Below are 23,329 nucleotides of genomic sequence, written 5' to 3' on the forward strand. Positions count from 1 at the left end.
AGTGTGTTTGGGTTGTTCAATTATTAGATGTAGATACAGGTTCCCACACTGTTTCTGTAATTCCTAGCTAGTTTCTGTAACTGCAGCTGTGAATGTGAATTATGTGTGAGTTACAATTGGCATTAAGTGAATTGTAATAGGCTTATATGGGGAGGCATCATTAAAACATTCCTTTGCACAGGGGATTCTTTTTATTTTCGGTATAAGGTGAGACTGGAGTGTCTACATAATTTCTCAAGAAAGAAATGTTTTGCCACCTCTTTATTTCAGCAGCTGTGTTTGGGTATGTGTTTTGCACAGTTCAATATTTTAGTGACAGGGCTACCTTCTAATGTGTGGCAAATGAAACGTTCTGTTTGTGCTGTCTGGATTTGTTTTGGAGAAGAGGGAAGCATGCTGACATGATTTACGGTGTACGTGCAAATCTCTGCTTCGACTGTGCCGTTGATTCTACTTGGGAGGTCTTAAGGATTTGTACAGATAAGTGTATTTTGCTTGAAAATAACACAACTATTTCATTGTATTTCAGGGTGAAGGCTGTCGTACTGTCCCGCTTTCCGGACATGTAGGATTTGACAGTTTGCCTGACCAGCTGGTTAATAAGTCAGTTAATCATGGGTTTTGTTTCAACATCCTGTGCGTGGGTGAGTATTTCCATTTGGGGAAGTTCTCTTTCTGAAAAGGGCTTCTCTGCAGCTGGATGTAGCTTGTAGGTGATGGCGTTAACAAGGTAGCTTTGATTTAGATTTCCCCAACTGTTCTGTCTATTTTCAGTAACAAGATTTACTGGTGCCCTGGGAAATCCCTGCTGGAGTTATGCAGTATGGCTTTCTACCAAGCAGTGAACCATAGAAATAAAATACCTAAAATCCCAGGGTTTTGTTACGATCTTTATTTTCCTAGCATGTTTGAATTTCATGTTTAAAAAGAAAATAGATATTTGTGCCAGAGAACTTCGTTCTGAGATCTTGTTTGGTTAGGTATTGAATTATTATTATTATGATTATTTTAACAAAATACAAGTCATGCTCCTCTTAAATCACTAAAAGCTATTTTTTTTTCTCCTCCCTTCTGTGCATTCTTGAATTAAAATAGCGTCTGGCCAAGCCTTAGCTGGTCAGACGATTATCCACGCTGCCATGTGGTGTGGATCTCAGCTGGGGCCTGGCGCTGTAGTAGGAGTTTGTGTCTGTTCCTGCAGCGTCTGCCAGTCTCACAGGTCTTCCACAGGGTTAGGATCCCAAATGGTCCCTCCTCGGAGGCACTCCTAGGTAACAGTAGTAAAATCTTGTATGGCTTCAGTACAGTAGTTTGGTAAGGGGGATAAGGAAATTAATAACAGGGAATTATTAATTGTCTGATGGGACAATTAGTTTGTTTTACTGATGCTGGTGCCCTGCCTCTGGGAGCAGGAGGTTAATGTGTGGCCACGGCTGCTCGGTGTAAGCCCTGTCTGCAGTTGCTCCCAGTCACGCCTGGTGTGATAGAGGGGAGAGCTGCAGCTGGGGATACCTCCTGGGGACTCATCTTAGGTGGTAGGCAGAAAAGGTTGTCTGTCCCCTCCGTGAGAGATCCAGCTCATGGTATGGACCTGGTGTTTGCCCAGGACAGGGTTAATTCTGAGAAGAGAGGAGCAGAGCAGGGAGAGGGGAGCTGAGCCCTGTTAAATGGATCTGAGAAGAAAACCTTCCCTGGCAGTGGCATTCCTGTGAGATGATAAACTTTGCTGACAAGTGGAGGTCACTGTCAGGCTGAGTCGCTAGGTGATTTCCACAGTACATGAATGTGATAAGACCTAGTGAAACTCTTGTCCCAAAGGCTGAAGTCTTAAAGTATTTCCTTTTGCACTTACTGAGCTGCTGTGGGGTTTTTCTACAAGTTATAGGTGTAGCAGTGGATGCCCCCTGTGTTTATATGTTCACTTTAATGCATGGAGAGGAGTTGAATGCCTCTGCTTTCCTCTTTACAGGACAGAAATGGAATGCATCAGTCGTTGATCTGGATAACGAGGACTTGCCGAGATCAATGTGCATTAGTTATTAATGTCAGTCTTTTATCAATAGTAATAACACAGACATGGTCAATCTTGAAATAAAGAAACTATAGAAAAAAATGAATGAGCTTCATTAGCAAAAGATCTGCAGATATCGAGTTGAGGAGGTCAGACTTTAAAATGTCTTTTAAGAGTTTTCTGGTGCCTCTGTTAACTTGTGGTAGCAAAGTTAAAATCTTACTAAACATACTGGAGAAAGGAAACAAAAAAACCCAGAGTCTATCTGTCCGTTATTCTGTTGTGTCTCACTCGTACAGCAGGAGTTTGGGGTGAAAAACTGGAAGGACAGGGAGGAAATGAGGACTGGAGCCAACAGAAGAAGTGGATTAACTGATCCCATAGTGAGGCCACTAAGCATGATAGAGAGGCACTTCATTGCCCCCCGTTTTTCAGCTGTGTGTGGCATTTGTTGGAGGAAAAATCCAATGACAATTTTGCTCTGCGCTGTACTGGATCTGAGCCACCGATTCCTCCAGCTCCTGGTGGAGGAGCCAAGGAAAGCTTCAGAAACAACTCTCAGCAGCACGTCCAGAGTGGAGCAATTTTTAGCTCATCTCATGCTGAAAGCTGTCTCCCCTTTGAGATTAGAGCCAAATATAGAATAAATGAGCAAACCTCTCATAAGAAGTTAGGGGTTGGGGATGGTTTCTCTGATATGTTATTCCTCAGCACAACCATTTCCTTCCTAAAGCTTCCATGATAAAATGTTAGTTGCCTCTTAGTTCAGTGCAAAGGCTGGAGAAGTATTTAATGGCTGAGACTTTCTGTGCTGACTGTATTTCTCAGTGAGATGGGGGAAAGAAAGAGGAAGAATAGGCTGACGTTTTTAGTGTAAACTTTCTCAGTTTTGGCCAGGGTAGATTAAAGTTGCGTTGGAGTAGTATCCCATTATAAGCGGGAGTTTCCCCCTTCCTGTCTCCCAGGATTTGCTGGCAATTTTTTCTAACCGGCCTATTCTGTGCAATGAGAAATGGCTGTTTTGTGGCAGAAATACCTTCTTTTTTCCCAGGTGCTGTACCACCTACTGCTTGATGTCTCTCACTCCAAACTAGTGAGCCCCTTGGTGTGCAGGAGCTCTCACCAGCTCAGGAGCGGAGGGATGCGCACAGGTTTCCTCGTGCAGAGCTACTGTCTGCTCTCCAGCAGGCAGCTTTCTGTGGAGTGATGAGCTGTGCTGCCTGGAGGTTGCCCAGAGGTTGGTTTTGTGGTCACTGGTGCAAGCAGCTGAGGAGAGAACGGGATTTCTCCAACTGTAAAGCCATCGGTCTCCTCAGCCCTCTCCTGCCCCCTCACCGCTGGTCCCCTGGGGCGGGCAGCAGCGGCTGGGAGCTGGGTAGTCCTCTGAGGCGCTTCAGCATCTTCTGTGAGCCCGTGTTGCTGCTCCTGCCCTCACAGCCCAGCCTTTGCCTTGCGACGGGTGAATTGTGCAGTGTCTCTGTACACCTGTCAGATGAAAAGAACTATTTTTTTCCTCTCTCTGTGAGAGGTGGCCTTATCAGGCTGAGCTGCCTCAGGGCTTGTCTCAACGAACCTGCTACATTGGATTAGCTCCCATTTCTCTACATGAAAGGGCTGTGCATGTATATACATTTTCTTTAAGATTGAATTATTTGATATCTGGAGCCATGGTTGTTAATCTTGTGAAGGACAGGCGTTGCTCCCTTGTGAAAGCTGCTCCGTGCCTCTGAATAGGGAAATAGTCCAAGGACTCCTCTGTCCTCCCACAGAGTCAATTGAGGATGATATGACTGGGACCTCTTAAATCCTGAGTGATGTGGAGAAGGGGGCCAGTGAGCCATTGTTTGGTTTTTCACTTAACATGTACTGGGGAAAAGCAGATGAAATCACCAGACATAAAAAAGGAGGTACAGCTTTTGTGGTGTATAATTCATCTTACTGCTGCGGGGTGCTTGGGATGCCAAAATTTCTGTGGAAGGTAAAAGCTATGAAGGTGCATTCAGCACAAAGATACCAGTTTTAGTTTGGGAAGCTGGGAGCTTCCTAAAGGAAAGAGTATTTGCTGTGGCCGCAGCTGCTTCTGTTCCTCCGTGTTAGCTGCTGGCCAGTGTCAAAGACAGGTACAGTAGCACCTCACCTCATCTACATCTCACCCCAAATAGCTGGTAGCCCTCGTGTCGTTTGCCTGCACAGTGTGATGTGTGGCATCACTACTGATGGCTGGATCACTTGCTCCTTGCAGCACTGGTCCTTGCTGTCTTTTGGCACGAGCTCTGCCAGGTCACCAGCTGGAGCACCCCAGAGAGTGTGAGCGATGTCCTGCCCAGGCAACACTGGGAGGGCAGTCTGGTCCCAGAGCAGAGGATCTCTGTGGTGTAGCTGAAGGGAAGAGAGTGGCACTTGTTTCAGCTGTGTTTTTGCAAGTGATGCCACTGCTCCATCAGTGTTGAGCACTGAAGACACAATGTGCATGTGCAGTTGGAGCAAGGGAGCATCCCTCAGGAGACCAGAGGGGAGCCCAGCGCAGAGTCTCTGGCCTGGCAAACTGCTGGGTGTTAAGAGTCGACGCGTTGGTGTCTTCTGGGCACTGGTGTAGAGTTGCTGCATGTCCAGAGCCTGCGTGGTGGTGTGTCTCTTGCCATTTTTTCTTATGTCTCTGAAAATCGTCAGAGTTAACAGCAGAAATCCATCCCATGATGAAAGGCACAACGCTACAGCTTTTCAGTAGCTGTCAGAGCTGCTTGGTGCAGAACTCTTATCAGTAAAGGTCACTGTCCCTGCCCTGTCCTCCCCACAGCACTTTGTCAGCCCTGGTTTGGGAGAGCAGACCGATGCAGAGTTGTGTAATCCTTAAGCACAGTTTTGGAGATCAAATCACATGTGTGCCTGTAAGCCTGACATCAGGAAATAATCTCCCCGACAAGGATGCCTCTCACTTGGTTTGCATACACCGCTGCCTTTTCCATGGTAATTCTGCCTCCCTTAATCCCATTCATTGTTTCTGCTTTTTGGAGAAGATTCCAGCGCTGTCAGCTGGAACAAGCACAGACTACTTGTCCTTTTCATCAGACCATCTGTTCCATCTGGACTCCTGTCCTTACAAGAAGCAGTTGGCACCATTTACATCTTCCAGCCAGCAGAAAGTTGCCTCTGTGTGAGGCAGAAACTCAGGAGATGCAGAAATCCTCCCGTCTGTCATTTTGCCCTTCAAAGCAGCACTGCTCCCTGGCTCTGGTCATATTTAACACTGCAAAGCACTTTATTATTAACATCTTCAGTCTTTTACCATCGCATGTCACACCATCAGTGTTAACATCATGTTTCTTTGAACTGAGACAGTCATTCCTCTCTCTCCATCTTCCTCTTCCCTGGCAGACTTTAATGCCGTGCCAGGTCGGTGGGGTTACATGCTGCGGGGGTATCTGCTGGCTCAATGTCATTTCTGGTGGGCAGGCTTCATGTTTGAGATGCTCTGTTGATGGCTGGGTGTTACGTGTTTTAAACATGAAGTTGTAGGTGTTTGGATGGGCACCTCTCACCTATGGAAAAATGCCTCACCAGTTCAGATCTTGCCCTTCCAAAAGGAAAACCTCGCTGTGTGAATTCAGAGTTGCCTTCGCTGGCCCTGTGTAGCTGGCATGAGATGGAGTATAAAAGCATGTTCTGTCTTAAAAATTTGACTGCATCTCTTAGGCACTTCTCCTGGCCCCTCTGACAGTTTAAGTCACCCCTGCTGGAAACAAGAACTTAGATTGTTTTAAAGTAGGCAATGATTAGCAGGTTCAGGATACGTTTAAAGAGTAGTCTTGGCCTCAAGCAGGAGGGAGGCAGAAACAGGAGGTGGCTTGCAGGGTGTTTTGTCTGCCTGGAAGCCGGTGTGATTTACACATGGTCTTGTGTATTTGCTGCAGAGTAGCTCCCTGCCCTGCTCGCCACTGCTGCTCCCCACTCTCCCTGTCCTGCAGCCCTGGAGGCTCGGTGCACAGACTGCTGGATCCAACCCTGCTCCGGGGCCTGCCAAGCTATGGGATGGAGAATGTGGAGCAGCAGCACAGGAGGAGGCTTTGCAGGCTGGTGTGTGGGCAATGCTCCCAAACCCCAGCGCTGACGAGCTCCCCTGTCCTGAGACACCCCGTCAGGGTTCCTGGTGTTTGCAGGCAAGCAGCCAACTCCCTGCTCTGGCCCACCCATCCCTTGGCAGGGGCTCTGGAAATCCTGCAGCCTTCTCAGGCTGTTTAGGTTTTTTACTTTTTTTTTTACGCTCCTGTTTTCCTGGAATCCCTGAGAAAGGCCTGGCGGGTCCTGCAGGCTGCCTGCTGTTAACTCTCTCAATCCCTGTGCAAACCATGGTGGTGCTCTGGTCTGCTGTGCTTTGTGCATTTGCTCCCTATTTGGGGCAAACAGTACCCCCAAAGCCCGGACTATGAGATCCCAAGTCAATGAAGGGCTTGCTGGGATCAGCCATGAGACTTCTGGATGGTCCAGCTCATTCTTCCAGTGACCTTGTGCTTTGCTGGGTCCCCGTCCCTTCCTTGTGCCGGTGCACTCCAGTTGGTGGTTTTATAGATGTAGTTGATGCATGGATGTAGCACAAGGGTTCGCAGCAGTGCCGGCTTGTGTTACTGACTCCCTCTTCTCCCCTTTGGGTTGCAAACAAGATTGCTGTGAAGAGCAGCTGGACTTGTGGCTGTTTGGCTGTAGCTGGCATCAGTTGGTGGTGGAGCACAAGGTCTTAGCTGGCTCCCAGGCAGCTGTGCAGCCAAAGGGGTGCATTGATTTTCAAATGTTAATGGAACTTGGTGCCTCTGGAAAGATACTTGATATATGATCCTGGCAATCAGAGAGTGCTCAGTTCCTAGAGCAGTGGATGTTTGCCCAGCCCTGCCTGTCATGTACTGCAGCCTTGAGTGAGAAAGTCCCTTCTGGGGCCAAGAGAAAGGAATTTGCCTGCTTGCAGGGGTGAGGCTTGGAGATTTGGACGGGGGAGGATGGGGAGGAGTTTCCTCTTGTTGAATTGGGCATTTCATGGAAGTTGGATCTGTTGCAGGGCTTTAAACCTACAAAAATAAGAAGCTCTTTTCTTCTGAGCAAAGTAGGAAAATGATGAAGTTGTCTTGGCTGGGAGCTGAGGACTTGGGGGAGGGAGGGGAAGGCTGCTTCAGCCAGACACAGTCTCCCTGTGGTCCTGCAGTGGGCTAGTGGAGCAGCCTTTGCAGCAGGTGGGGATCAGCCAGTTCCTGAAGTTTTAGCAAAAGCTAGCTGGGCAGCTCAGCAACTGCCGTTTCCCCAAAACACAACAGCCCTCATAAGGCAGCAGCCAGACTCCTTATGGGTTTAGCACAAAGTCAGATCCTTTGAGCTTGGAAAGCTAGCTCCTTTGTCAGAGCGCGGTAAGTGAGGCTGCCCTGCGGAATTAGTACATGGAAGGATTTGTTTTGTTCTTCCTGGGATGTATCTAAAAGAAATTTAAGACTGGTCTCTGGGATTTGCCTCTTCCTTCCAGACAAGGAAATAGTTCCCCGTTGATAGATGGAATCCAAATAACAGTTCAGTGCTGCAGAACTTTTGGAAGCAAATTTTTGGAGTATTGTATAGCTTATGTGGTACGGAAACCAGATATTACAGAAAATGTCCCCTCGCAGTCTAGATGGCTGATCCCCCAACTCAATCTGTTTGGAGTACAAGAAACCAACCGCACAACTTGCTGTAGGACTAGAACCAGCTCTAAGTGTTTCTGCATGGAAGGAGCCTATTTCAGCGGCTGCTTGTTAGAGACATTGATCTGGAGCATCTTTTTTTGGAAATTCGAATGACTCACATTCCCCCTCCCACTTTTCAATGAAAACTGTATCTTCTGTAGTGTAGTTACGGATTTATGTAGGATCTGAACAACGCTTTCCCCTCTGCCTTTTCACCTCTTTCTTTTCATCTCTATTTTTTAATGATATTAGTGGCCATTAGACTGTGAAATGTAATTTGCCCAGAATACAGACCTCCCATTGTACATGGCTTTCTGTTTGCCAGACGATCCCTTTGGAGCATGAGATCTGCTTTCATCTGCTACAATTTCCTCCCCGTTAACATTTGGAAGCTGAAAGGCCAAGCCATATTAATACTCAACACAATATTTTAACTGTTTTTCTCCAATAGGGGAAACTGGCCTTGGTAAGTCCACTCTCATGGACACGCTTTTCAACACCAAGTTTGAAGGTGACCCAGCATCTCACTCACAGCCCGGGGTACAGCTGAAATCCAGCACCTATGACCTTCAGGAGAGCAACGTCAACCTCAAACTGACTATTGTGAGCACAGTGGGCTTTGGGGATCAGATCAACAAAGAGGACAGGTGAGTGAAGGGGGAGAGAGGCTGTATTATGACCCAGTTTTCTCCTGCAGGGTCACTCGCTGTGCCCTAGTTGGGCCAGACTGTGCTGTAAAGTTTTCCTCCTTCCTTCTTATGGGTTGTCCTTGTCATCCCTTTGGGATGGGACAGGTACAAGAGACAACAGAGACAGTGGTGTGTCAGCACTGCTCCAGCTTTCAAAGCAGCTTTTCTCATGCTGTCAGAGCAGTATCTGCCCTGCTGACAGCCTTCTGCCCAAGTTCATCTGGTGGGGAGAGCAGAGAGCTCCAGGGCAGCTGCGCTTGTTCGCTCATGCTGTGCTGACCACAAGCTGCTGATGAAACCACTAGTCTAGTGACCGCTTGGCTTACCAGCCACTTCTGGCAGGCCTCCTCCGTGTTGCCAAAGGAAGCAGGATAAATGTGGAGTGAGATACCTTGGGGGTGTATCTCTGGCAGCTCACGTCCCAGCATGGTTGGAGCGTGGCAGTTAAGGGGTGTGCGATTCCACCAGATCATCTCCAAGGTGCATCTTCACAGAGGCATTGCAGAGGTGGGATTTACTGTGTTGTGGGTCTGTTAGATTTTATTTTTAGTTTTGTTTAAGATGCACTGATGTCCTTCACGTTCTGAGTCTGAACAGGCTCAGTATTTCAGATGCCCTTGCAATGCTGTTGCAGGGATTTCCTTCCCCAGAGCACTGGGCAAAAGTAGTATGGAAGGGAGATGTGTCTTCCACCTACAGGACTCAGGGCTGTGAGAGCAGCAAGCCATTTGCTCCTGGAGTGCAAGCAAGTGCACACTGCTGTGAACAAGTTTACGTTATCCTTCCTTTTGAAAGTCTCTCACCCTCACATTTTCAAAGTATGGCAGTCCACTTTCCCTGGACAGGATGGTGCGTCTCCTGTTTTCTGCTGAATCTCCAGTACGGTGTTTTGTCAAACAGGCTGCTAGGGTCTGATGTAGGACCACATCTCTTTGGCGGTAGTGGAACTTTATGAGCAGGGAGGAAGGCAGATTGTGAGAACTGGTCCTAGGAAGTGAAATCTAATAAGCAGCTTGTTTCTTAAAAGCAAGCGAAGGAGCGCTGTCTGTTTACCTCTGTGACTATAAGTTGTGTAACTTTTTTTTTTTTTCTTTTTTTCTTCTTTTTTCTTTTACTTTCACCAAAGCTATAAGCCCATTGTTGAGTTCATTGATGCTCAGTTTGAAGCCTACTTGCAAGAAGAACTGAAGATAAAAAGGGTCTTGCACAACTACCATGACACCCGGATCCATGCTTGCTTGTATTTCATTGCTCCGACAGGCCACTCGCTGAAATCTCTGGACTTGGTAACAATGAAGAAGCTTGACAGCAAGGTGGGCACGTTTAACTCAGACCAGGCAGGTTGGCCGTGTGCGTGGCAGAAAGGCTGCTGTTTCGCAGAGCACATCTCCCCACTTTGAATAGCTCTTAGGCTAGTGGAGATGACTGGGTTGCAAGATAAATCCTGTAGGTTTATTGAGCGCTTCTGAGGTTTTTTTAAGTTGTATTGCAGACTTGGAAAAACTCCTTGGAGCAAAGCTGAGGACTTCTTACCATTCTGTTCTTTTCTAGGTGAACATCATTCCCATCATTGCCAAATCTGATGCCATTTCCAAGAGTGAGCTGACCAAATTTAAAATTAAAATCACAAGTGAACTGGTCAGTAACGGAGTTCAGATCTACCAGTTCCCAACAGACGATGAATCCGTGGCGGAGATAAATGGAACAATGAATGTAAGTGCTTGGTGCTTCCTCCTGTCCCAGAACAGCACTGTCACTGTAGGGTTTGGTGGCCCATATTGGGACGCTTCTTAAATCCACTTTCCCTTTTATTTTGTGTCTTAAAACCAGAGGCTTTCACAGGGATCCCGTCCTTGTAGTGTCATCATCCTAGGCTAGCAGAGCCTTGTGGTAGGCTACTGCCTCTCTGGTGGGCTTTTCTAGTCAGAAAACAGACTGTCTTTTAACCCCTTCCTTGTCCTAATGGATATCTGTTGAGGGACGTGTAGGAAACTGGAGAGGTGGTGAGACGTGGCTGTGCAGGGCAAGGACAGTCCTGGGTTATGAATGAATCAGGTGGCTGTGCCCTGTCTGGTGTGAGGGGCAGGCTGCCTGCAGACAAGCACCTCTCTGTTCCTCACCCTGTGTTTTTCGCACCAAACAGTTCTGCTCTCCTGGGCTGGCGTTTCCTGCAAAGCCCTGCCTCCAGCTGTCTCCTCTTGCCTGTGGCTGTCCTTGCAGCAGAGCCCCTTCACCTGGCCAGCTCTGGGACTCCTGTCCGCGCTGAGTTGCTGTTTAATTATTGATCAGGTTACTTAGCTAGGTCCTGGGTCTGATTTGGCATTTTGGCTCTGGTACTGTTGGCCAGAACGGATGGACGGGGGGATACAATGAGGCTGGTTAGAGCAGGGGCTTCACTTGAGCTACATCCAAGTGCTGATGTGAGAAATAAAACACAAGGGTGGCACCAAAGGCCCATCCAGTGCAGTGTCCCTTCTCTTCCCTAAATGTCTGCTTTTGGTCACTTTTGGAGTATGTAAGAAGAGAGAAAATGTGTACGATGCTTCACTTCCCCCAGATACTTCGCCAGTATCTAAACCCATTCAGTTCAAGGGTTTCTTTAGATTTCTGTCCCATGTATCACGTGATGACCTGCCACCAGTGAACTTCCAGGATCCCGTAGCGAGGAGTTACACAGCTAAACCAGCTATGTGTGAAAAACAGTACACAGCTTGGGCCAAAGATGTCTCGAGGTGCCTGCAGGCGCTCGTTCTGGCTCTAGCGTTCCGAGCATCATGGGTGCCTGTCTGCGGCTCCCTGAAAACACAGCATGCTGTCCCTTGGCCCCTCTCATGCATCCTGAGCATGTTCCCATTTTCCAGAAGGCTTTTTACAGGAAAGCAAGTAGGGGAAGTTGCTTGCTTAACCGCTGTCAATGAAGTACAGGTCTAGCTGATGTGCTTTTGTGTTGCCATTTGATCTAATATTAATAGTTGTGTTGTGTTGTGGAGAGGCCTGAAAGAAACATGAAGTTTGTCCTAACATTATTAGAGCTGTCAGGGGCGGTTTCCTGGTCAGAGTACTTTTGTGATGGCATCTTGCTCAGTGCTTAGTGCTCTCAACTTTGTAGGAATACAGTTACTCCTGGAAACAAAGATGCAACATCACTCCGTCCTCAAGGAACCAGAGGTGTGATGACCAAGGGTTAAGTCCTCTCCCCTTGGCCCTTCTGGGGGAGGTGGTGAACCTCTGCTCGTCTTCCCTTTCAGCCATTTACATGTCTCCTGGGAGGGAATTGCTGTCTCGGGTCATAGACGTTCTGGGTAGTGTCAGACACTGCGCAGAGAGATCGGCTCTTTAAATCCTCCATTAAACTGATATAAATCATAATTACGAGGTTTATGGGGACTAAACAGGCCAGAATCTGAATCTAATCAAGGCAATTTTGTAGACCTGGAAAACTTGTATCCAAATACTGATTTTATTAACAACATAAGACAAATCTGCCTACGATTCAGGTCAGAAAATGAGCTTGTGGAGGGATTGAGACCAGGAAAAGAGTCAGGATGGGTTGATTTGGGTTTGTGATTTAAATTGCCGATTTTGGTAATGTTTAAAATCGAGGAATGGGAAACTTTGATTTAAATCAGTTGCCTTAACCTTTGTGTTTGTACTTCTCTACAGAAAACTTCATTGTCTTTGCCTGTACAGATCAACAAAGGTTATAAATGCAGTCTTCATGCTGAAGTAGTGCTTCTTGCTGTCCAGCGGCTTCTCTAGATCAGTTATTTTATTTATTTTCTTTTTTAATTACAGAGAAAATTGAGACTGGTCTTTTGAGTACTTAATGGTTTGCTTATAACCTGCATTAGTTGTCTTTTGCATGAAAAGTAGAATTAGGCTTTAAAATATGCAAACTCACCATTTCACATGCATTTTACTTTATTATGTCCACTTGTGCTGGGTGCATTAGGAATTTTTTTCTAGAGTATTTTGTATTCCAGATTGGCTTACTAAACACCAAAATGATTGCCTGATCTGGCAGGAATTGGTTAACTGCAGGTTTTAAAATCTGTGCCATCATGGATCAGAAACAAAAATATTTAACCATGAACAAAGGCATCAAGTGAAGTATTTAGAAAATAATCAGATTAAACAAATCTTCAAAACAAGATGCCTGATTTTCCTTGAAACTGGTTTGATCTTTTTGAGAATCCCACCAAACATATGTTTAGAGGTTCAGAGAAAACACTGTCCAAAATTCTTTAGGTCTCTTCCCATCTGGATTTTATTCTTAAATAAGAAAAACAAGCTCTCCTATTCTTCCAACTCTCTATTGACTTGAATGAATTAGTCTAATTACGGGAGAAAATATTCTGCCTGCACCTGCTAGTTAAACGAAACCATGTGCAGCTACAGTGAGCTGTCCCACATGGTGGGAGCTGGAGCTTCCTTGCTGTTGGAAGAAGGAAATCACCGGCACTTTCTCCCTGGCGAAGACAGCAGCTGAACGGTTGGTACCAGTGGCAGAACTGACGCTGCTGTTGAGGGTAACCAGGCCCACGGACGGCCAAGGTTCAGGCTGTGCCTGTGTGGCCTTAGAATGTGTTTGTTGCCACTGTCTCAGGTTGCTCCTCTTGCTCCCCTTGCTCGCTTTGTCCCTTGGAAATCCCATTACTTCACTGTCCCGAAGACCTGGATACGAAGTGAACAAAAAGCATTAACAGCTGTGGGAGAAGCCAGCCATGGGATGCTCCTCATGGGCAGTCTGAAGAAACCAGCAGGGAGATCTAGAAGCTCTCACCCAGAAGCGGCAAGATGAGAAGAGGAGAGAAATGGGCAGCTCCGCTGGACTGTGGTGGTCACCAGTGGGGAGCCTGTTATCACTAGCAAGAATTCACTTGGTCCTGTGTCCCGGAGGGGGAGCGGCTGGCCTGGTACCTCAGGCGCTGCAGAACTGTGATGGCTTTTCCTCTGGAAATAGCACTGTGTAGACCTGCAGAGGAGGCTGAAGCCTTTGTGGGGTTTGGTACCTGGGGTGTTTCAGAGTTCCCAGCAGTTGAACGCAGGTACAGACCAGTTCCAGTGCATCCTGTAGCAAGGAGCCTGACCTGCAGTCGGTGCAGAGCCCACCCAGTGCCTGGCAGTAGCCACTGTGGCCCCACGGTGTGATGTCTCCGGTTCCTCCCAGAGCAGCTGAAGGTGGCATGTGGCCCTTGCTCAACCCTGAGGTCGACCAGACAGCCTTCCGCTGAAAATCAGATTCCTTCAGCCTAGGAGACCACTTTTCTTTTTCTGCTACTTGGTCTGTCCCGCAGGGAACTTACCCTGCACAGAGCAGGCACAGCCGTGCTGGCCTGTGTCCCTCCTGGCGCTGGCATGTCGACTTGATTGCAAAGGCAATTCGGCGTGGAGACTGGCCCAGGAGGCCCCAGTGCGCAGAGCCTCTGCATGGCCCAGGATGGCCCCATCAGACTGACCAGCCCCACTTACTCTGCCTGTGTCCTGTGCAAGAGCTGGGAAGCCAAGCAGTGAAAGCTGAGGAGCCCATCTTTGCGAGTGCTTGCAGGCAGTTTTGCTCTGCTTGCGATTTGACTGTATGAGCCACGCTCTGAAAGCAGAAAGCAGCATCTCTGAAACCTTTTGATTGTACCAACTGTCATGAACTTGACTTGTCCAAGTTTTCAGATAACCTGTGGGATTAAGACTTCACCACCCGCTCTTGAGAGCGTTCCAGGGTCACTGATTTTCCATATTTTTGGGGCCCTTTTAACTGCCCAGAACTCAGTGCACTTTAATAGCTCTAGCTAACAAATGTCACTGCACAAAACTCAGCAGAAGGGAGATGACTATTTTTAAGTGCTGAAACTTTGCACTTCTTTGCAGCTTAGCAGAATGCAATGTAATTCCCAGGAGCCAGCGGAGGTGGGGAGAGATCTCACTTATTGCACGACGGATAAATGCAGCAAAGTATGATGGCAGTGGTTGGGAGGGGGTTGCTTGGCTGCCTGAGTTTGGGGAAGGAGGGGGGTGTAAGGTAAGGTCTTCTGAGCCTAGAGAGAGGTGTCAGGACTCTTCCTGTTCCAACTCTGCTGAGCTTGTACTGGGCAAGTCTCTTAGTCTCTCTGCAGAAGGTATTTTCTTTACTAAAAAGCGACTTATTTTTTATTTCCAAGTTTTTCAAAAACAAATCCCTCTTGTTCTTAGTCAGCCTTCAGGTGCTTGTAGCAACTGTATTCTGTGGAGTGTGTGTCTTGGCTTGAAGAGCATAACAAGGCACCGCTGAGCTCGTGGTACAGCTCTGCTCTGCCTTCCCCAGGATCCCTTCTCATGGGTGTGATCTCCCTGGATCTGGTCTCCTTTGTCCCCTAGCCGTGCAGCCATCTAGCTGTGGCTGCATGTAGCATCAGCATCATGAGGACTTTATAAAGCCATTGGCACTCCGTTGGGTTTCTCGGAACCAGTTTTGATAAAGGAGTGCTGCAGGATTTGGGAGAGGGGATGCCGAGGGCGAGCCCAACACAGCCGCAGGAAGCACAAGGCACTACGGAGTGTTAGCAGGGGCAGGCTCAGCACAGCCCCCAGGGATGCCCAGTCCTTCCCAGCTCAGCCTGGCGCGGGCCTGGGCACACATATGGACGTGCAGGCTGAGCCGGTGCAGGGACTTGGTCAGCCCTTCCTCAGCAGGGCTGAGGCACGTGGGGAGGAAAGAGCTGTTACTCTGGGGGTCAAGGAGGGACTGTGATCTCACCATCCGACAGAGCAAGTTGTCTTGTGCTGCAGTGTGAGCTGAGGGAGTGGTGGGGGAATGGAATCAAGAAGGCTCCAAGACCTCTTTTATTGCTTCTGTGCTTGTGCAGATGTTCTCCTCAGCCACGGCAAGCCCCTGGGACAGCACCGCAGTCAGAGCCGCGTAGCACGTTGTTCGAGCTGTCAATCTGATGCTAGTCTTGCACTGGCTCATCTCACCTGAGACCCTGTGGCTGGGAGGATCAGCCAGGTAGAGGATATAGAGCGGTAGCACTAACAAGGTTTCCAAAAAGGAGCCTCCCTTCTCCCCCCTTGTCTTGGGCTAGTGGCCAGTGACTAGACTCCCTGAGATTTGTGTGTGCATAATGACTGTCTTGCTCAGTGGCTGTGCTAATCTCTGTGTGCTGGCGAGTCAGCCAGAGTGGAGAGGGACTAACGCAGGTATCATTAACTGTGTTGCAGGCTCACTTGCCATTTGCAGTGGTCGGGAGCACGGAGGAGCTGAAAATAGGAAACAAAATGATGAAGGCTCGTCAGTACCCCTGGGGCACAGTGCAGGGTGAGTTGAGCCCTGGGATTTTCATAGCATGAATGGTGACACTCCTGCTGGGAGGCAGTGGGCTCTCCTAAGAGAAGCAAGGGGCTGCTGGACTTAAGTATCTCACTGGGAATTATCCTTTGTTGAACCCTTGTGTTAGGCCTGGAGTAACAGTTTTCTCTGCTTGGAAGGGCTGTTAAACTTGTTGGAGGAGTAGACAGGTGGAGAGTGTTGGAAGAGACCTTTGTTTCTGCCCCCATCTTACTCCTTTGTCATGTTTTCTTACAGTGGAGAACGAAGCTCACTGTGACTTTGTGAAGCTGCGGGAGATGTTGATTCGCGTGAACATGGAAGACCTTCGTGAACAGACCCACACACGCCATTATGAGCTGTACCGGCGATGTAAGCTGGAAGAGATGGGTTTCAAGGACACCGATCCAGACAGCAAACCCTTCAGGTGGGATCCCTGGAGGAGACAGGAGAGCTCCCGACGGGCATTGTTCGTGCGCTGCGTGTGTGTGCGTGTGTGTGTCCTTGAGAGAACACGTAAAAGACCAATGCGGCAAGAAAACCTGCCAGGTCAGATTAATTCAGACTTCAGCAAAGGTGCTGGCTGAGTGAGGGAAGGTGAAAACACAGAGAGCATGTGCAGGATTAACTGTGAAGCTGCAAGTGTAGCAGTAGAAGTGTCTGTGCTGGAGAGATACAGCAATGTCCCTCTGAACTAGTGTTAGTTGCCAGCTGGTCTCTTTGAATTGCCCAGCATTCAACATGCAGAAAAGTGCAGTAGCTTACAGACCCCAGAAACAGTTGGATAAAAAAGACCTTGGGCACGTGTGGGTGAGTAGGAAAAGTGCTGCGGGCAAGCAATATTCATGGTGAGGGCCTGATTTCAGAGGCTCAGGGGAAGCAGAGTTTGTCCCAAGTCATATCACTGGACTTTCCTTTCTTTTTAGCTTACAAGAAACTTACGAAGCCAAAAGAAATGAGTTTCTGGGGGAACTGCAGAAAAAGGAAGAGGCAATGAGGCAGATGTTTGTCCAGAGGGTCAAAGAGAAAGAAGCGGAGCTGAAGGAGGCTGAAAAAGAGGTGAAGACTGCAGTACTTGTCTCTTCACGGTTGTGAGTGATAGATCCACTCCAAAGTAGGTAGCTGCTGCCAAAGCACTCTCTGCAGACCACAGTTTAGGACTTCCTTATCAAGAAATCTGAAGTTTGACTGGGGTCGTGGTGACATTAAGGGGACATGGGGACACGTTCTTCCTGTGGGACAAGACTAGATCACAGTGTTTGCAGTGTACAACCTAGTGCACCATGAAAGTGCCATAGTCTTGATTCTGATGGAGAGTTGCAATGTGGCAAAACTCAAGGAGAGAAACAGCCCCCCATATAAGCTTGTTATATAAAAAATATACCTATACAACTTCCTTAGTGTTGTAAAAAATCCATTAATTTACTGACCTTTAAAGAGGAATAAGGCAGAGACCCCTGGAAATGGTTTACTTTTTTTATTATTATTATTTTTATGATTATACTCTCCCAATCCTCTGTTGTCAGTCTGTGCGATGGTGCATCACTAGAACACTGCCTGGTTTGTAAGCTGTTGTGGAAGGGGACTGTTCCCTGCCTTTTGTCTACACAGTGACAACTCAGGGGGCTAGAAACAATGTAGGGACCAAGGGAGTCTTGCAGGCTCAGATCTCATGGGATCCTTCCATCTTCCCTTCTCCTGTGAACAGAATGTCTGGTAGTGCTGGGCCCTGCTCACCTCTCTCCTTTCCCTCTAGCTACACGAGAAGTTTGATCGCCTGAAGAAGTTACATCAGGATGAAAAAAAGAAGCTAGAGGATAAGAAGAAGTCTCTGGATGATGAAGTAAATGCATTTAAACAAAGGAAGACAGCAGCTGAATTGCTCCAATCTCAAGCTCAGCAGGCTGGAGGATCGCAAACTCTGAAAAGAGATAAGGAAAGAAAAAAGTAAGTTGCTAAGCCAGTGGTATTTGCTTTTTGGTAATGGTTCTCCTTTACTGTTTTTCTGGGTGTTCATATCTCTCTTCCAGCCTAGCCAGTCATTACCAGGGGAAGGTTTGCAGCCAGATTTAATCCGTAGTAAGGTTTAGTAGCTGGAAGCATTTTACTTTTAGCTGTCATCCTGAAGAGCAGGGACTAGTGCTCACTTCCCTCATTGTTTGCTGACAGAATGGGAGAGGATGAACTTGGTTTTATTCCCTGAGATTCCCTGCTCCTCCCTTGGTCTGTCAGTGCTTGTAATGAAGTGGAACAGTATTGGCTGCCAAGGCTAGGGTGCAGATAGCAGGGACGTCCCGCTACCCCCAGAGAGGAGCATGTCCTGTCTCGGAGTCTTATTTGTTTAGGTTGGGAAAAAGCTTATACTGTGGAAATTACTCAGCAAGACTAATAGTCTTGAATTCTGGAATGTGCAAAATATAAGGCTGCAAAATTAGGGGATAGGTCATAGTTCCTTGTTAGGGCTGGTGTTCTTCTCCAGCCCTAAATCAGCTTTTTGCTCTCCACAGAAACAGTGAGAAGATCCTGCGTGACTTTAGCAGGGGTTCCCCATGCCAGGGACTAGTGTGACAGGATCTGGCCCCTCGTTAGGGTCTTGTGATCTGGGCTGTCTGCAGTGCCAATGCCAGGCTGCCAATGCTCTGCAGCTGGTCGAGAGCAGCCAGCTGTACAGCTGAAACAGTCCTCCCCGTTCACGTAGCAATCAGCAGGTCCTTTTCTTCTCGCTTTGTGGTATGTTTCCCAAAACACAGTGCTGTGCCACCTTAGCATGTGTACAAAGAGTGGTGCACAGATAAACCAGGTTCTGGTTTCTTTACCACTGCCATAATCCCCTCTCTGCACATCCCTGGGGCAAATCCAGGGTAAATCCTGCCTGCGCTACACAGTCTTAAGTACGTGGAGAAGTGCTGTTAATATGAACAATACGGCATGTGCCCAGAGAGCTCACAGGACTGTTTGTCAGGGAAAATAGCCCTTGACTGTTAAGCTTGGAATCGAATGAGACAGGAGAGGGAAAACCCAGTAACCAGAAATCCTAGTTTAGTCTTTTTCGTTTTGAGGTGGAGCTGCTTTAGTGTCAACATTCTTTTGCGATGAGCAATTCATGCTGCCCTTTTCTCGCTTGTTAGTTCCTTTTTCCACTGTGTATTTTGATTTGCGCTTTTGAATTACCTTCAGGGGGGTTTAGTATCTTTTCATACTGAGGAGCCTGAGACTGACTGGGGAAAGGCCTCTCTCCCCAGCCTGGACTGTGTGAGGAGCACACAACTGAGTTCTTTCATGCTGAGAGCCCTCAGACATCCACATGCTGAGGATTGCAGACTTCAGCCCTGAGATCAGCCAGGGTCAGGAATGCAGAAAAGGGAGAGGACATGCCCTTTAGTATGAGCCACTAGTTGCAGTGGCCCAAGTCACACTCTTGTTCCTAGAAGCAGTTCTGATCTCAGAAGAGCTCCTTGACACCAAGCACATTCATATGGAATATCGTTAGTACCATCCTTGTCGGTTAAGGGCACAGAAAACTCCATGAAAGGGATAGGTTAGTGCTTGAGTAAGGCTTGGGAACATACTAGGAGGCCTCTTTCTCCTCCAGGAAAATAGCTGTGTTAGAAATGGTGCTGCTTTATTTACTCTGTAACATCTCCAGTTGTCCTTAATAACTAATTTCAGTATTTAGATCATAAATATCTCTAACAATCCATTAATTTCACAAGCTGTAGCTTAATTGTATCTTGTTTACTAGTGGCTGACAGTACATTAGCCTTTTGTCTTTCACAGGTGACTCTGTTAAACCCAAGCTCTGTAATTTGCACTAATCATGACTTGGTGTTTTTTTTTTTTGTTTGGCATTTTTTTGTTGTTGTTGTTACATTATTCTCATCATTATTAGCTCTTACATGTATGCTGTTTTACAGTTAGCTGCTGTTTGGCTGCATGGTGCATGAGGCACATTGTCCTGGTAAGCGTCATTAACTAATATAGACCTCACAGTGGGATCAGTTACAGTTCCTAAAAAAGCAGACCCTGTGCAAGTCCAGAAGCCTATAAGTATTCTCTCTATCTTCCTCTGCTTTCACCCTTACTACACATGCTCTACCAGTCTCTTTCTACATAGGTCCTTGTCAAAGAAGGGTTCAGTGAAGTTTGTCTTCAAAGATTCTGCAAAGTAAAATGCAGAGGGACTCAGTATTAGGACATGAAATGTAGAAAAATAAGGATTAGGTCCTCTCCCTTTTAAACCTTTCCAGCACTTTATTGGCTCTGTTTTCCTTATTCCATCTCCCTTAGAAATAAATTATATTCTTTAATCACACAGGCCATGTTGATACTGTGGCAACAATTGCTATGGAGATGTGGTGCTGACGATAGCACCCAGCTAGCCATGCAAATGTCTTTTTCCTTTCTCCTCCTTCCCTCCCACCCCTCCAAGTTGTAGCGTTAACTTGTGGTTACAGTGCAGGTGAAAGCAGATGCAAGACTAGTTTTCTATCCCTGCCCTTCACATACTGAAGGGTGGTAAAATTTGCCACACCTAGAGCTTTTCCTTTGTCCCAAAGCACCAGAGAATCACCAAACTGTGTGTGTACACGTGTGTGTATGTGTGAGGGGGTGTTAAAGAAGCTACAGCCAAGTAACCAGACCTAACCAAACCACTATTCACCTGCTGACCAATTACAGCTGATCATCCAAAACCACAAGAGATGATGGACTGAGCATTTAGCACATAATGAAGGCTCTGAAGGTAGACTGAGAGACTTTATGACATTTTTAACAGTCACATGGGTCGCCCATGGATTGGATGTTCAGTTGCAGCAGATGGACTCAGACCCATGTTCCTGGCAGTCATGCCAAATGTGCCCACAGTTGGGTAAGGCTAGTGGTAGAAGAAAGTTGTATTCAAGATGTGTCCAGGAAGCCTACCAGAGCACTTTGCCCCTGAACAAGGCCAGCATCCAAGTTTCTGAGGACTTTTGCCAAGGTGTAGAGAGTTTCCACTGCAGCAGAGATTGTGGTGTTACGCTGTGAGTCTGTTCTGCTCCAGTTGCTGCAACTCTGTCTCTGGCTGCACGTGAGCAGGGATGTAAGGTGGCCACACAGTCATGGGCAGGCTTGTAGAATGGATAAGGTTGCCTGAAAGAGTGAACAAATCTGGCCATAAGCAAGTGTCTGCAGTGCAAAGTGCCAGCATCTGTTGTAAAACAAAGGCTCATTTAAACAAAGGTGCGTAAGAAATGCACCTGCCTGGCAGGAGAGCAGCATCCTGGTAAGGCTTATTAGTTAAGCTGCTAATGACAGTGGTCTACTTACTGCAAGGTTGAGTGTGTTTAATTGAGCCTTTTTAATTTGCTGTTGATTCTCTGGTGAGAGGAAAAAGAAAGCTCCCACAGGAACGTCTTGCTTCTTGACAGAGCAGCAATACTAATTACGCAAGGCAAGGGTGACAGCACCCCAGGTGAGGTGCACAGGTGTCTCAGAGGAGGGACCTGTTGAAACAGCAGCACTTAACTGTAGAACGCTCTAAAACCTCAGCATTGAGTCCACCCTTCCCTGCAGACAAAGCTAGGATTTACTTTCTCTCCAGGGTACAGTCCAAACTAACTTAAGGTCTGCCCTTAAATAGGGAAAAGCTGGTTTCCAGGATTCCTTCCCTCTTAGCTCCACCAAGGGAAATGGAAAAGCGAGGAAACATTACGCTGTCAGTAAGAGGCATTTGAATTTGATTCCAATGGGACGTTCCACTTAACAGAAGAGCTTCAGAAGGGTCTTGCACTGACTCGAACTGGAGCTTGCTGTCATCTTGAGCGGTCCAGTTGAATGAATGTCTCTGCTGCTAATGGTAACTGTAAAACAACGAAAAGAACAATTCTCTGCTTATCAGGCTCTGATAGTGAAAAAATAAGCTCAAAGAATAACAGTGTTCATTCTGGTGCTGAGTACAAAGGCACAGCTAAAGTGCAGTTAGAGTGAACATTACTGATTTGTGTTGGGTTTGGATTGCTTTTGGCAGCCCTCGTAACTACACGCTGTTGTACGCCAGGCTTTGAATCCAATGAAGTTCTTTGTTCCCACTATACAAATGCAGACAGTGCCTTTTTCAATGGGCATTTGTCATTGCTGAATTAAATATGTATATATGGTACTTTTCCAGAATTCAGAAAAATACTCTCCATATTGATCCATAAAGTATTGCAGGGCTCCACTGTTTTGCAAGGATACAAACAAGTCACAGTTGATGAGTCCTGTAGCTTACAGCACTGTGAAAGGATTGTTTTAGAAAATAAATTTGCTTCATCCCACTGCTGAGTGTGTGTGTGTATGCCTGTGACTGCATAAAGCATGTTTTGTAATCAAATTAAACCTTATTAACACTGAGCAACATTTCCTTTTTGTGTGTGTGTTAGGAAACATTTTTATTCTTATTTTGGTTTTTGTCATTAATCCATAAAACCATTAATCTGCCTTTTTCTTTCATTTTCAGTTCAGGTTTCCTGTAGAACCTTTCCCTTCACACCAGAAGCGAATGCCCCCACATTCGGTTAACACGCAGCTATGCCATTGTGCCTGTTTGCTCACCTTTACTCATTGCTCCCTTCCTGCGCTCACCGTTTTGTTTTAAGCGAGAGTCCGCACCCTTGGCTGTTCTGGGTTATGGTTGTTCTGGCGAAGAGCTCGGCAACAGCCTACGTGGAACTGGCAAGAGGTGCTCATGGCTGATATCTCTTCCCCTTTGGGCAGTAGCAGGCTGCCGAGCGCTCGTAGGGCTAGCATCCCCTCTTCAAAATTGCTCGGCTTTTTGTCTCTCCCTCCGTTTTGTGCGAGGGCTGCATGGTAAGAGAGCGCGGCTGCTTGTTGGTGTGCATTTAGCCCCTGTCGTGGGACCGCTCTGAATGCCACCCGATGCTGCCGTGGGGTGGGACGTGCTGTCTCAAGAGGCCAGCTGCCCTCTCTCCCCTTATTAATTTGCTGTATCTAACTCCTCATTACCATCCTGTGCCGCCATGTGTGACTCAATTTTAAAGGACTTTTTGCAAAAAAACTTGACATCCTCGCAGGCGTGGGCCTGAGTCCAGACCTCTAGTCCCCAGGCCTGGGGGATTCTCAAACTTGGATCCACGGTTTGCAACTAAGTGTTCTCTGAATGCTGCAGGGGTCACGAAGGATCTCTTGCCTTGTCTCCCTCTCAGTGTGCTGGCCTGGATGCACATCCTGGATCCAATCTCAGGGAAAGCTGGTCACCTTGCTGTACATATCAGTGTTTGTGAAGAAAGATGATGATGATGTTTCGTTTACTTTCTTCTCAGTGATTCCAACAATTTCTGGTTTTAATGCAAAAAGTATTACCTTAATTTTTTTTTTATTTGGCATCTGTTTAGAAGTTTGCAGGTGCTGGCAGGTTGCTTCTCGTATTTTCTGTTCAGCAAAAGCCTTGTTTTAATGCAAGATTTGCACTGAGAAGGAGGGTGTTTTGCTCACGGGGGCCAGGAGTTCACTCTGGCCAAGTGCAACTGTGGTTTGCCTGTAGGTGTCTTCTCTGTGTATTTCTGGATGAGTTTTGTTTTTAAATAAAGACTTCATCAGACAGTGAATTCTGGTTAACATTTACTTCTTTTGTTTTTTGTTTTCTTTGCCCTTC

The 23,329-nt window shown here is 47.1% G+C and overlaps 1 protein-coding gene across 7 annotated transcripts in view; it reads left to right on the forward strand.

Annotated features, from left to right (window-relative positions):
• The window catches only part of SEPTIN6 (septin 6), a 31,685-nt gene that overhangs the window by 6,288 nt on the left and 2,068 nt on the right, over window positions 1-23,329 (forward strand). For 3 of the 7 annotated variants that reach the window (XM_037407914.1, XM_037407910.1, XM_037407911.1), the window contains exons 2-9: window positions 530-644; window positions 8,162-8,357; window positions 9,526-9,712; window positions 9,951-10,112; window positions 15,591-15,687; window positions 15,955-16,123; window positions 16,623-16,755; window positions 17,453-17,643. In XM_037407914.1, coding sequence (XP_037263811.1) covers window positions 530-644; window positions 8,162-8,357; window positions 9,526-9,712; window positions 9,951-10,112; window positions 15,591-15,687; window positions 15,955-16,123; window positions 16,623-16,755; window positions 17,453-17,643 — 1,250 coding nt within the window. Of the gene's footprint in view, window positions 1-529; window positions 645-8,161; window positions 8,358-9,525; window positions 9,713-9,950; window positions 10,113-15,590; window positions 15,688-15,954; window positions 16,124-16,622; window positions 16,756-17,452; window positions 17,644-19,610; window positions 19,655-22,174; window positions 23,299-23,329 lie in introns of those variants that run through there. The other 4 variants (XM_037407916.1, XM_037407917.1, XM_037407915.1 and 1 more) reach the window with 3 other exon arrangements.

The sequence above is a fragment of the Falco rusticolus genome, chromosome 14 (genome assembly GCF_015220075.1).
Source record: "Falco rusticolus isolate bFalRus1 chromosome 14, bFalRus1.pri, whole genome shotgun sequence".
Taxonomy (NCBI): domain Eukaryota; kingdom Metazoa; phylum Chordata; class Aves; order Falconiformes; family Falconidae; genus Falco; species Falco rusticolus.